This window comes from Balearica regulorum, chromosome 6, assembly GCF_011004875.1.
Source record: "Balearica regulorum gibbericeps isolate bBalReg1 chromosome 6, bBalReg1.pri, whole genome shotgun sequence".
NCBI classification, from domain to species: Eukaryota; Metazoa; Chordata; class Aves; order Gruiformes; family Gruidae; genus Balearica; species Balearica regulorum.
In genome coordinates, this window is record NC_046189.1 from 3722800 (window position 1) to 3737091 (window position 14292).

At 54.0% G+C, this 14292-nt stretch overlaps 1 protein-coding gene and 1 long non-coding RNA gene across 6 annotated transcripts in view; one reads left to right on the forward strand and one right to left on the reverse strand.

The window, feature by feature from the left end:
- Window positions 1–14292, reverse strand: part of LOC142602314 (uncharacterized) — a 69669-nt gene continuing 55377 nt past the window's right edge. Inside the window, exons 2-5 of one of the 2 annotated variants that reach the window (XR_012836007.1) lie at window positions 3719–5325; window positions 2870–3031; window positions 1301–2744; window positions 1–643 (exon numbers count right to left, since the gene is read on the reverse strand). This is a non-coding gene — a long non-coding RNA (uncharacterized LOC142602314). Of the gene's footprint in view, window positions 644–1300; window positions 2745–2869; window positions 5326–14292 lie in introns of both variants that reach the window. The other variant, XR_012836006.1, reaches the window with a different exon arrangement.
- The window catches only part of MREG (melanoregulin), a 29136-nt gene continuing 20962 nt past the window's right edge, over window positions 6119–14292 (forward strand). For 3 of the 4 annotated variants that reach the window (XM_075756000.1, XM_075756001.1, XM_075756002.1), the window contains exons 1-2: window positions 6119–6329; window positions 10856–11015. In XM_075756000.1, the coding sequence (XP_075612115.1) occupies window positions 6238–6329; window positions 10856–11015 (252 nt within the window). In that variant the 5' untranslated portion in view covers window positions 6119–6237. The remainder of the gene's footprint in view (window positions 6330–10855; window positions 11016–14292) is intronic. The other variant, XM_075756003.1, reaches the window with a different exon arrangement.

A 14292-nucleotide genomic window follows, 5' to 3' on the forward strand; every position in this document is an offset into this window, starting at 1 on the left:
AAGAGCACAGAGCATTGGTATTTAAGGACTAGGCAGAGCCCCTCCCCTGATTTGGGGCAGGATTTTACCCTTACCACGCTGCAGCGATGCTTACTGCGTACAGCTGAAGCCAGCAGAGCCGTGCTTCGCTTCAAGTGCATTCACTTCAGTTTGTATTTTGCACAGTGCTTGCGAATCTATGCTAATTAGCACAGCCCTTCCTAATTTTAAGGGAAGTCAGTGGAAGTTATCCAGGGGCTGGAGATGGAGGCCACTTTGGAGTGGTTTGCTGAATCAAAGCATGGGTTGGAGTTACTGGGCTTGTGCCGAGTATTTAATTTGGGTCACCTGCTGCTTAATTGTACCAGAGGGTGCATAGCTACACCAGAGAAAATACACCACAAGCACCAAAAGCCCCCTTGTTTTCATAACCTGCAGTGTCCCGCAGCATCTGGCAAGAGTCTGGCCTGTTTGGGGTTTAGATCCCCTGGTTTTGCCTGTACTTTGCTGAGAATGTGAGTGTAGATGGAAGGGACGATGTCCTGGGCTTCAGTCACTCGCCCTCTTCCTGACTCCGTGGTCCCCATAGCACAGGCTGCTCTCACGGGCGATGTACAGGTGATATTTATCTGATTATCCTCTGGCTACAGCTGAGACCAAATGCCTACGGTAAAAGAAAACATGAGCCAGTCCTGAGCTGCAAATGGCACCAGTCCTTTTCTAAGCTCTCCCAGCCTTTGGCTCACTGGATCCAGCTGCCTTTGATTTCCTACCCCAACTCTAGACCCCTGTTCCCCAAGTGACAGCTCATCTCCGATGGCCCTGTACCATACAGCAATAAATTGGTCTCCTCGACCTCTGGATTGCTGAGCCTTAGCCCAAAGGTAAGTTATACCCCAGGCACAGGGAATCAGACCTTGTTCGTCATCGTACCAGCCTACTTATTAAATCTGTAGGCATTAAGGAATACCAAAGCACCCTGGGGTCTTCCCAAGTTGTTCCCCAAACCTATAGGCCCTGCAGATTTAAATTATATAGCGGGCTCCTGAATTGATAGACCTCCAAACCCTAAGCTTAATGCAGAACAGGAGATGGTAAGATCCTGGCGTCCCTCCACACCCGCTCTCCTAAAATCTTGCCTCCTCCCTGGGTGCCAGAGCTTTGCTTTTCCAAGCAGCATCAGCAAGCTAACCCTAACCTCATCTGCGGCCAGGAGATCAACTCCTGTCCTTGGAAATACAGAGGCACTTGCTCGAGTGCTTCTGACGCCTACCCCGTGCTCCTCCGCCGGCGGCCGTCCCAGCCCACGCCGTGTCCTCACCTTCCTTCCCGCAGCGATCCGGGTACGCGCTCGGCCTCCACGCTCTGCCGCTGGGGTTTCACTGCAGCCATTGCACCCGGACCATTTCCAGAGATGTGCTTGGTTTGGTTTTTTCTTTTTTTTCATTGGGAATGCATTTCACTCTGAAATTTATTTTAAAAAACCAAACCCAATCTATTTTGGGGAAAAAAGCCCAAATGAGACTCCTGTCAGTCTTCCTGCATCGCTTGTCAGTGTCATTCACCAACAGCGCTGTCATTTCCGCAGCGCCAAAACGTCTCATCTTGATATGGAAAAAGCTATTTCGTTTCTATTATTGTGGTTCATTTCACCGCACCTCGGTAAATATTATACTGAGTTCTTTTTCTCAGTGTAATGACCTGACATCCAAGGGAAACAGTGCTGCCTCGTGAAAACAAAACATCTGACGTCACCTTAACCAGATGCTTTGATATTGCTGAAGATTTCCTTTCCCTTCCTCCCTTGTTCTGGTGCCACTGGGGAAGAGCTGCTCCGTTTTATCCAGAATACAAATGTCACTCTCGGAGCAAGCCTGGCTCTGTAACTGCGTTCACGCCGTCCCCAGCACTAACTTTCTGGCAGAAAGATCTTCCCTAATTTCATGAGAAGAACTCTTAACGGGCTTACTTTTCCTGCAGCTACAAAACATGTGTCGCAAAACACCTTCTAATTAATTATACCTATTTCTCAAATGGAAAAAGAATTCTCATTTCTTTTCTCCATGACTGTATTTTAAGCCCAGCCACCGCAACTCTGGGCCCTTTGGTTTTCTACCTGGGCCGCTCAAAAAATCATAATGAGTTTTCTCTTTTCCTTAACGATGTGTCATTTAACCCTCCTTCCAGCCTCCTCTGCAATGAAGTCGGTGTCCCACTCGCCTCCAGGTTACACCACTCCTACTCCTCCAGCCTCTGCCCGTAGGATCCTGCCCACGGAGCTGCCGGATACACCGAGCTGCATCTTTCGGAGGCTCTCCCGGTTTTGGAGGCTCCAAGTACTAAAGTAATTACAAAATGTCTTGCTCGGAGGGTTCAGTTCCCCACCTTTTTTGTGGACAATCCTCTACCTGGAAAACACTCCAGGTCACCCTCCCACACCCACCTAGACGAATTTGGGGGAAAACCCCAGCTCTGGCCACCTGCATCCTCACGAGGGAATTTTGTTGTAGTTGCTACTAGGGACGGATGGAGAGGAACATCACTTAACCACATCTCGCTAAACTCAAGGTGCTGAGAAGATGCGTGGCACCTGAAGGAGTTTGGGATACTCACAGTTTTCTTGTTCTCCTTTCCTCAGGCTGGATGTCTCTGCCCGCTGCTGCTGGCAGCTGTGTAGAGGTGATGCTGCAGGACTTGGCCTCTCAGGGATGGTGTGAGTCCTGAATCCTTTTTTCCCAGTAGCGGAGGTGCCCCTTTGGCCAGATCTTTAAACACAGACTGGAAAATGGCAGCAATGCTGTAGCCCACAGCCAAGTCACGGGCTTGCTGCTTTTAATTCAGCATCCTGCCCCTGCCCGTGGGAGGAAGACAAAGGAGGGGATACACCGACCTTCAGATCTGGGCAAAGCAGCGCTGTGGCATGAAATAAGCAGCTTCGATTTTAGAGATTTTGAACACCGGGCAATTTCCTGAGAGGAACTGGGACAAGCAAGGTCACGACGCACATGCTGGCACCATCGTTACTGCTTGTAGTGAGCTCCAAGATGTTATCCTGGGAAAAGAAACCCAGACCCAGCGCACATACCGAGGAATGCGCTGTGCCCACCCCGGTGACGTCCAGGGCCGTATTTCACCCAACATTGCTCCGACTCCCCAGCACGACCCGTGGAAGGTGCCCAGCCCCATCCTACGCATCGCTGGCCCGGTACCGCTGAATCCTGCAAACGGTTTGCGTGCGGCGTGGAGCTGAAGGAAGAGGAGGCAAATCGCCCCGTCACGGTGCTGCATTTCACTTACAAATTTAATTGGCTTCAATTTAATTTCAGCTTTGACTGACGCGACAGCTCTTTGCTGGACCGCGCTGGAGGGAGGATACCCAGAAGGTGGGAAGAAAGGGTGAGCGGCTGGGAGTGCCAGGGCCAACCTCCCCATCAGCAGGGTACCGATCCAGGATGGGGCTGACACTGTCCTCCTTCCTACCCCTTGGAGCTTGGGGGACATGTATTTAGGTGATAACTATGCCAAGGAGAGAAAAGAGTCTGTAACCAGCCGGCTCTTGCTCGCTGGGAAGAAATAAACACTCCACCCCGGCGTCCCCCCTTCACCAAAAAGGTAGCAGCGATATGAAAATGTAACGGGTGAATGGGCAAAACAGGGCACGCTGCTCCCCGGAGCATCGCTTCTGGCTGCATCGCCTGGGTTATTTACACTGCAAAGAAGCCAGCGATATTTCTCTTACCTTGTGAAGAAAATGATTTACTTTTACGACTCCAGTAAGGCTTCGGCTCTCAGGAGACTTTCCCCTGTTTATTTGTTCTCTGATGGAAAAGGAACAAGATTTATTATCACAACAGGGAATAAAGGGATTGGAAAATACTCAGTATTTCTACAAGGCTCTCTTTAAACCTAGAGGGCTCAGACTTTAAATTAATGAAGAATTCTCTCGGCTTAGGAGCAACGGAGCACGGGATAAAACCTCCTTGTAGGGAAGGGAGTTAGCCACAAATGAACGACGTCTTAGCTGTGTGTGCTATAGCTGTGCCTCGAGGTCTCGGCTGGGCTCGGGGCTGTCCCTACCTGCTCCCTGGCATCTGCGGTCCAGAAAAAAAATCAGTGCTCATGTGAAAAGAGAGCCCAGAGGAAGGGGAGACCCAGCAGATCAACCAGCGAGGGAGAGGGGAGGCAGAAAAGGATCTCTGCGGCAATGACTATTTTGGGGAGCCCCCCCCCGGGCAAGAAACTTTCACGGCCAATTGCCAGATCCTTTTGGTAGCAGCCGGCACGTTCTCTGGTTATTCTCGTGCTCAAGCGCACAAAAGGTTGGAGAAGAAACAAAGGCAGGCAGGGGCAAGCTCAAGGTCAGAGGAGGAAGTCTGCAGAGGAGAGCGCCCTTGACTTTGAAATCCTGCCTCCCCCCTTAGCTCATCCTGCCATAAATCCTTCGTTATGAATGACTGATGCGCAGCGCGTGGGGAGCTGAAAGCCCTGCCTGGGAGCAAAGCCTCAGCACTGGGATCTTCTGGAAACAATGAGAAACAAGTTCCTTCTCCCCTGATTTCGCCTTTCAGTTAAGGAAGATGGGAAGATGGGGTGTGGGGCCGATGAATGAAATGAAAGTAAAGTCACGTGAGGAGCTGTGGCGGAGCACACTGAGATCTCCTGTTCCCCACGCAGCGACCGGAGGCTCCTCCGTGCTTCCTGGCTCATCTTACATCTGTATTTGCTGACAAAAGCAGCGCCAACAGCTTATCATCCTCTCCAATTCATCTGTAACTGCAGAGCCCTTCATCTCGCGTTACCCGATGGCCTCAAACAGACCCAACTGTCCTAGCTCGCCCTGTGGCACCGCAATCCAGCCTTGCAGCCCTCTTGGCTGAGCGGGTTCCCGGAGTTCTCCATCATCAGCCCCCCGCATTCGGGTACCCAGAGGTTTCCCACCTCCTGCCTCCTCTGGTACAGAATTGGAGAGGAGAGGTGAGTCCACAGGGGAAGCCACCGCTGACGCTGCCTGGGTTTGTGCGTGATGCTTGCGGTGTCCGTGCAGTTTACTCCACTCCTCCTAAACGTGCTCCGGCCGGATTCCCCCTTCTGCCCCTGGCTGCTTCTGCACCCTGGCAGGGGGCTGTGAGCCTCCGCACTCGATCCCCCCCAGCTGAAATAATTGTCGGAGAAACCTCACTAGGGTTGGATTCGGAGGCTACGAAGTCCCCAAGCTGAGTATGTTCCTTCAGGGCATTTTGCAGCGCTGTTACAAAATGGTTGTGCCCCGTCCAGCACAGAGCTTCACTTCCCAGGGCTCTTGGGCATCCAAGCGGCCATAATTCACTGATGATGAATTAACAAGCCCTGGAATTAAAAAGAGGGAAAGAAATGTGAGTGCAAATTGATATTATTTCACCTTTCCTTGTGCGTGTGTGCTGGGCACGAGGATATAGTAGATTATATTATTATACCTGCTGGCATAAGCAAAAAATGCAGTGGTGTCAGGAAGCTGCTGTTCTAAAATTAAATGGCTCTTCGGGACACAGGCAGCCAACCGCACTTAGAGCAATTGCTTTGGGGACTGGCTGATGCTTGGTGGTCTGCTCTGAAACACAATCAAACCCGAGGCGATTAAACGAGATCCAGGACCACCTTAATACTGCATTTGAGCTTTTTTATTCTTCCTTGGGGTCTGAGCTAGGCACATGATAGGAATATTCATTGTAAGAAAGGGAGAAATAAAGAAGGGAGCGATCGTGGCGGCTCTTCCCTCCCTCCTCCAAACCCCCCCTGCACCAGGATAGGGCCGAGTGCATCACCCCCTGCCCATTTCCCATTACACTTCCCGGGAGCGCAGCCCCGCACCCCGAAAACTGAGCGGGAATAAGTCTGGAAGCGTAGTGATGTGGAGGATTGGAAAGAGGGGGATTTCTGGTTTCTGGCCAGTGGTGGCCCATTTCGGCCGGGACGCGCCGGATGAAACAGGCATCGAGGAGGGTGCAGGAGGCTGTGGGAGGGTGCAGGAGGGTGCAGGAGGGCACAGAAGGGTGCAGCAGAGAGCAGGAGGGCTCAGGAGGGCGCGGGGGGGTCCGGCCCCGACTCAGCCCGCCCAGAGCCGCCGTGGGAGCGGCCGCTGCTGGCGGGGGAGGGCGGCGGGCGCGGAGCCCGGCACTGCCCAGCTCTGCCCGGCTCCTGCGGCGGCGGCGCTGCGGGGCGGGGGAGGGCTGAGCCCGCCGGAGGGCTGAGCCCGCCCAGCGCGGCTCTCCGGCGGCGCCGATGGGGCTGGGGGCCTGGCTGCGAGCGCTGGGCGGCTGCTGCGGCTGCTGCGGAGGGGAGGCGGCGGCGCCCGAGAAGGAGCCCTTGCTCAGGTGAGAACAACCCCCCCCGCCCCGTTCCCTCTTCCCTAACCCCCGGCCCTCTCGGAGGGATGGGGCTGAGCCACCCCCCCCCCCCCCGCCTTGCGCAGGAGGAGGGATGCTCCCACCGGGGACGGGTCGCTCGGTCCACGGCCACGCGTGAGCCCCTCTTCACCCCCCCCCCCCCCACCGGCACCGTCCGGATCCCAGAGCCCTTTCCCGCAGGTTGGCTGCCCCAGCGCCCCAAGCCGAGCCCCGCTTTCACCCAACCCAGTTTCCAGCGATTTTAGGGCCGCTGCTGTCCGTGGGGAGCTGCCCATCCCCTGCGAGAGTCAGACCGGGCTCCCGAGGGATTTTCTCCCGGCGGTAACAAGCTGCTTTCAGTTCTCTTTTCCGCCTGGGTTGGTTTGCCACGGGGCCCCGAGTGTTCCTGACACCTCGTGGCGCGATGCACGCCGGACTGCCGCGTGCCGTGGGGTTGCTTACGGTTGAGTTTTAGCAAACGAACCAAGAGCGGCATCTCTTCGGTGTTTCCCGGGCGCCCTTCGTCATAGGAACCCGTTCAGCTTTTGCCTTTCCACGGTTCGATAGAGGAGGCCAAGGCGTCGAACAAAAAGGGGATCCCGCCTGCGAGCGGGGGTGCCTCGGTCCCCGCATCTCTACGCAGGGGGTCAGGTCCCACCGTCAGGCAGCGCGGTGCTGTGCGGAGCTGTGTCCCCAGGCCGGGGATGCTGGAAAGGAGACCCCACGGCACGGCTGGAGCCGACTTTATGTGAAAGCAGCGCGCGTGCTGATTTCTAGAGAGCAGATTTTTTTTTTTTCTGTCTCGCTGTCGGTCACATCTGTCTTTGTGGAGCTGTGAGGTCGGGGGGGAATTTTCATACAAAAAAGATGAAGCCCTGAGTTGTAGAGAAGAGCTGTGCAAGCACGTAATGAGGTTTTGCGTGTTGCAAAACATCCGTGCACGGGGTTTGCGGCACCTCTCCCTCCTTCCCCAGCTGCCAGACGGGGTCCTGGCTTCTGCCGAAGCCCGCGGGGGGTAACCCGGCCCTGGGATGGGGCAGGGACCGTGCCCTCCCTGTGTCACGGGAGGACAGAGCTTGGACGGATGCATTTCAAGAAGGAGGGTGGGATGCACCCAGGGTGGCCTACATAGGTAGCAGGTAATAGCAGAGCTGGCGAGAGGGCTTGAAACATCCTGATTTTGTGCTGTTAAAGCAGTTACCTAAATAATAACCAGATAATCCTGAGCATGGGGCATCTAGCCCAGGAAATTGGCATTAACCTAACGAGAGCTAAATGCCTGTGCGCTCCTTCCTGCTGCCTTGTCGGCCGGGGCATCTGTCCCTCGCTGGGTACCTTTCTTTAGTAACATGCCTTCCGCCGGCGATCCAATTAATGCTGGCTATAAGTAGGAAAGCCTGTATAAATGCTGGGCATTTGAAAGGCACCTGCTCTTGCACAAGTGTGCCAGCATAATTAATCTAACAGCCTAATCACTGGCTTGTCCCCCTTTGGGAAGCTTTGGGGTTTTATTTCAAAGTGGGGTCCTTGCAAGAGCACACGTGCTGTATTTTTATTTTTATCGCAGCGTTGTTTAAAATGAATGGCCTGCTTGAGATTTCAGATCTTGTAGCTGAGGTTTAGTTTTTGAGAGCTGGTCTTGCTACTGAAATGTTGACTTTATGACTTTTCACCTTATTTTTCCCCAAGCAGAGTCGCTGCAGCCTCATCAATCCAATGTGTCAAAGAATGAAGCAGTGAGGAGGAGGGAGTATGCGTATAATTAGGTGCATATATTACCCGAGCGTATACGAGGCTGGCTGTAACCCGCGATGGGGTAGCCAGCACTGTGCGTGGAGGTGAGGACGGAGCACAGATGGAGGCGCAGCGCTAGCGCAGGGCTGGGAAAAGAAACCCTGGCCAAAGCCAGCGAGCCAGGCTGCTGCAGCAAAGCGCTCAGGCTGCCTGGCTGTCTCTCGATGCGGGAAGGTGGGATCCGGCTTGGATGATGTCCTCAGGGTACAAATAAACCGAGGATTTGGGCTCTGAATCCTGAAATGAGTTTAATCTGGACTGAAAGCTCCCCCCCCGCAGAGCAGAGATTTGTTGGTGGAAGCATTAGCGTTCATCATTTTCTGGATAAAGCCCAGAGTGTGACATGGTCTGAGTCCCCTCTGGTCCCACGGAGACTCCGGTAACCCACAAAGCAGGCTGCCGTTCACGTGCTCCTTTTTTCTCTCCCATTTCTTCATTTTAAATGCTGCTTGGAAGTCCAGCACGCTCTGGGGACGCTCACGGTTGGCAGAGCTCCCCGTACTTGTATGGATTTGCCGACTCCTGGGCGCTGCCCGCATCCCTTACAGGCTGCTGGATGCTCCGTGTCGGGGTTTGGAAATAGAGATGCGTTGGGAAGCGCCTTGCAAGCTGTGAGGGAGTGGCTGGTACAAGCTAAGGCGTGTTAGTGTTATTGCCAAATGCGGAGGTTTAAATAAGTCGGATGGTGAAGGTACTGGTCAGTCGCTGAGTGGGAAGAAGCCCGTCGAAGGCAGGATGGGACCAAACTCATGCTGATGGCACGGCTGTCTCCTGAGTGATCCCTGCCAGACTGGGATCCTGCCTGCTCCGTGTTTGAAAAACAGTTTGAGTAAACCCGTGCCGGCTCTGGTGCAGGAGAGGCTGAGTTATGTCGTCCACACCCTCCAAGTTACGTTCGTTTGCTTGTCTTTAATGAGAGATTATAAGAGATTATCTTTTCCCTTATTACCTGTTGCTCAGGTTTTTGGTGTGTTGAAAGTCTAATGAACCTTCCTGCTGGAATGCTGATGCGGATGTCTTTTTTTTTTTTTCTATTTTATCTATGTGCTGGAGCTCCTCTTAGCATCTTTTTTATGGCTTGGCGTCACAGCTAAAGCGCCCACAGTGTTACCTGAGGTTTCGCTGGATGGGTTCCTTGCGAAAGGAATGGGGTTTGGGTAGCAAATAGAATAAAGAGTGGGTTGTTCTAACAAGAAGTGAGCAGGGATTGCCACAGGATGCCTGCTGAAACTATTGGGTAAGGCCGAAAATATTTCTCCGTTTGTGGTGTTCTGCTCAAGTGTCCGGATATTTTCATTAGAAACATTATGGAAATCCTCTGCTAAAAGTTCTCCCGGCAGAATTAAATAACCCTATAAACCCCCCCTCCCCGCATCCCAGTAACAACATAAAGCCATAAACCACAGAACTGCCACCAGTGAAAAAAGCTCCTTGCCTTGGTGGGGACAGCCTTCCCAGAAGATGATGCTCTGCTTTGCTGACCACTGAGCAAAGAAAGCCTGGAGTTCACAAGCAGGCTGAGGAGGTTTCCATCCCCCAGATAAAAATGGGGCTAAATGTCCTTTCTGTGCCTTGGCACAGGTCCTTGCGCAGCTCAGTGCATCCTCTCCGGTAGGAGCTGCTGGGGTGGGATTGCCTGCTGATTCGGTAGGGTTTGGGCTGCTGAGGAGAAAATAGAGCTGCAGGGTCACACAGAAATGTGGTCGTGGATGTGGGACCTCTGGAGACCACGCAGTCCAACCCCTGCTTGAGCAAGGTCAGCTGGAGCAGGTTGCCCAGGACCATGTCCAATTGGGTTTTGAGTGTCTCCAAGGATGGAGACTCCACAGCCTCTCTGGGCAACCTGTACCGGTGCTCACCCACCCTTCTTAGGATTAAACAGAATTTCCTGTGTTTCGGTGTGTCCCCTATCACGGGGCACCACTGAGAAGGGTCCGTCTCCATCTCCTTTGCTCCCTCCCATCAGGTACTTACGCTTATGGATGAGATCCCCCCGATCCATCTCTTCCCCAGGCTAACCAGTCCCAGCTCCCTCAGCAGAGGTGGCGTGCGTTTTGTCCGAAATAAAACCGTGCCCAGCAGCAGTGCCTTTGAGGAGGAGATGAGTAGCAGCTGCTGCTTTGGCCAAGAAGTGAGAGAGAGGCTTTGCACGTAGCTGTCCCCTTGCCTGCTGCTCAAGGCGTACCCCTCCGTGGGGATGGATCGTGCTCCTGGGATCTTGGCACGGCTGCAGAGTTAGCCGGGCAGAGAGAAAATGCTCTCTGGAGCCATAGGGATTTTTGAGTCTTAGTTAATTAGCACTGTTCCCACATTAAGGTCGGAGAGGCTGGGGGGGCTTGCACAGGGCTTGGGATGGGAAGGTGTGCCGGGGAGCAGGGCAGGGGGCTACGGGAGTGACGGGGAGGTGCTGCCTTTCATCCTTGCAGATGGATGCTTGCAGTTCCTCCATCCTAGCTGCTCAAATAATCCGCTGTCGTTAGCAAATTTCTGTGTCTGATGTCTTTCGTGGCAGCACTGCCTGGTTTGAACCGTGGCTTGCGTGGCCAGGATGTTTGCAAAGGTAAAAAACTCTGGCTGTCTTCCCGTTCCCCCCTCCTCCTCTTCGCCCCCTCTCCCAGGCAGGACATGGGGCTGCCGCAGCACTTTGCCCTGGGAAGGTAAAAGGAGGCAGCGTGAGGCTGCGGTAGGTAACGCCGCCTCGCCTCTCCCCCTCTCTGCAGTAACAACAACCCCTACGCCTCCTTCGGAGCCACGCTGGCACGGGACGAGGAGCAGAACCTGTGGAGCACCCCGCACGACGTGACCCACACGGAGGCGGACGATGACCGAGTGCTGTACAACATGATCGTGGTCAGGAACCAGCTGGACAAGGACTCGGAGGTGAGGCGGTGCCGTTCCTCGCGCTTGGTTTCACCGCGGACCGAGGCTCGGTGCTTTCGTCGGATGCTTTGGCGGTGCCTTTATTTAAGCACCCATTACGCTGCCACAAAGACCCCGAAGTCCCCCAGAGTGGCTCACGTAGACATCAGGTGCTGCTGTCTGCTCTATCACCCTCCAGATTTTATCCCGTATCCCGTGTGGATGCGTCTGTAGCCGTCTCGTCCCTGGGAAACCAGGGGACTTCTCCAGCCACTGAGCCAGGAGAGCTGCCCTGAGCTGGGAGGCACGATGTCCTAAGAGCGCCTCTACCACCACCACCCGCAAACACGTACTGGTAGCACTGGTTGAGCACCCAGCTCAATTTCCTAGCTTCACAGGGTGCCTTTTTTGTCCCATATTCCCGGGGTTTGGCCTTTCCGTGATCAGACTGGCGCGAGCCCTGCCTGCAGCGGCATTTGCCCAGCGATGGCAGCGCCTGGAGCTGAGCTGCTGCTCCAGTGACGCGTCACGTTAAATACTCCTCTAATGGGTTGTACGGCAATTAGCGGGAAGCGGAGAACTGGCACAGCGCTTAGTGCAGAAGGGAAAAATCATCGCTGTTACATAAAGGCTGTTTTGCAGCCCTGATTTCCTTTGCTAAAGCACTTCAGCGCAAAGGAGATTTCAGTGGCCTGATTAGGAGCAGGCTGTAGAAAATAGTGACATGTTTCCCGCTCTCTGATCGCTTTTAAGACTTCAGAATGTTTGCAGGAAAGCCCGGAGGCTTCACATTTCATTTCAACACGATCCCACTTCATCCAAGAGACGGCACGTCTGTAACTCTTCCTCCTGTGATAGTCCCCTTAAACCAAAAGCTAGCTCAGCTTGCACGAGAAGCCTTAAACTTAAATTACAATTTTTAAACCTCAAACTGAGGTAATGCAATCCTTGTATACAGTTGCCCAGAATCCCTATTTAATGGTTGGGGTTTTTTTTTTTTGTGGGGATTGAATTAATCGTGGTATTTACAATAGATGGTTTCGTAACAAGGTTTTCATGGCTGGACGTAACCCTTAGCTATAAATGAAGATATCTTCTTCCCTCCTCACCACTGCTTCCTCTGCCTTGTGATGGCTGTCTTAGGGAAGACAGGGAGCTGCATCCAGCTGAAGGAAACAAGGACAACTCCGTTTAGGAGGCTGCGCCGGTCCCGAGTTGTTGCAGAGCTGGGTGCACTTCAGAGCAGTGCCGGAGCTCCTCGTTTCAGTCGAGCGGCCTTTTAACTCGCTTTAGGGCTCGTTATGAGGCAGGCCTCCTAAAAGCTATTATTATTTATAAAACAGTAAGGTAAGCGCTAAAAAGACGGCTCCCTGGGCAAGGGAGCCTTGTGTGTCAGCCTTGCTCAGGCGGCAGGGGAGAGCATCAGTTACGGGTGAGCAGGAGAGCGCTCCGGCGCCTGCTTGTCCTAAACCCGACGCTTTTGGGTCCGTAAGGGTTTTAGCAGGTCTGAGCAGTCGCTGTGCCTGCCGGTGAAAACAGAAAGTACAAAGAGCATGGGGCTTCCTCTCCGCAGGGAATGTAAGATCACATACCCGCTGGTGTTATGCAGTGCAATTAATAAAAAAGCCTGAGGAGTACACCAGGCTGACTTTGAAGAAAGCCAACACATGATACGCTTGATTTGAATTACGGCCCAGTGCCCTTTGCAGCTATTGATTGCCAGCTGCTGCCTCTGTTTTACAGCTAGGGAAACTGAGGCACGGTATAGAAGCTCGGCAAACGGCTGCAGTTTCCAGCTGCAGCTCTTTCGGGGTGGCAGAACAGGGAGGGACTCGGCCGGCAAACCCAACACGCCTGTGTTCGGCCCCGGGTGCTGAAATCTCTCCTTACTCCAGCGAGCATTTTAAAAGTAGGCCAGATTGCGTTGCCCTCCCCTCCTTATGGGACTTCAGCCCTGGGAGAGAGAGAGAGAAGAAAAAGTCTAATTGCAGAACAGCACTGGGCTGCAAAAGCCATAATCTGCTGCGGGAGCTGCTCCGCTCCCAAGGTCCCTGGGGAGAGCGTGTGGATGCTGCGGGACAGCGGACGGAGGAAAGGTTTCTCGTTTGTGCAGTGCGGGTCCTTTTTTTCTCTTGGTTAAAATCAGTCTAAACGGAGAACTACTCCCTGTATTTCTGCTCCTTCATTTAACACAGAAGTTTCGGCGTGCTGCGCGTTTACTGTAGGCTTTGCCATTCCCCACCTTTATCTTAGCGATTTCCTGGCACAGGACTTTGGAAGGATCCCCAAGAGCGGGTCGCTCTATGTCACGTGTGCTTTAGCTGTACGTGCACCACCTCAGCCTCAAACCAGTATCACATTTTTCTTAATCTGGCTAACCCACTTTTGCTTTCCTGGGTATTTTCCTTTTTTTTTTTTTTTTTTTTTTTCCAAATGGTTGTTCACATAGTGGCAAGGTGCTGTGAGCTTGGGACAGGAGAAGCGATGGGCCGGGATGCAGCGGTGACATCGGCACAGCGCTGGAGGTCAGCGAGCGTGGGCCGGGATGGCTCTTTCCTGGCCTGGGAACCTCTGTGTCGTGGATTGCTGTAAATAAATAAACCAAACTGTGCAGGCAGAGGGCCAGGCGCTCCGACACCGAGTGCACCCTGTAGCTCAGTCAATTTTCTGCACGTCAGATCATTTGCAGGGGGGCTGCCAGCACCTCTCAGCGCTGGTGTCCTCCCTCGGGGTCAGTTCCTTGCCCCTGCCAGGGGGCTGCTCCCACACCTGATCCACGCGGAGCCGTTTCTTCTCCCGGCCCCCTCCCGACAGCCACGCTCTGGGAAATCCGGTAGCTCCAGCGCGAGCTCGGTGTGACCTTAGCTTGCGTAAGGATGGCAGGGCCTGCTCCTCGCTGAACCAGGGCAGCGAGCTCTTCAAAGCAAGCGCCGTGACGTCCCGGGTACGCCCTGTTTCACCCTGACTTGCTCATCCTGCTCGACGCCGCGTGCTGGGAGCGACGGCTCGGGGGGCTGCTGGCCACGGTGGAGCCCGCTGGAGCACCCGGCGGTCGCCAAACCCACCGTGCAATAGGTACACGAGGCAAGATTCGCGGGAGCCTCCTAAAATCGTAAGGACTGAGCAACTTGCAGCTCCGCATTTCTCTCCGCTTGATGAGCGCGATGTGCGCGGATGCACTTTTGGAAGCAAAGTGTGGGCAGGGGAGGGCGTGCGCGGAGAAAACCAGAAAAGCTGTAGCTGAAGGGGTGGCTTAAGGGGGCTGGTAAAGCCGATGCGGGCTTTGGAGATCAAAGCT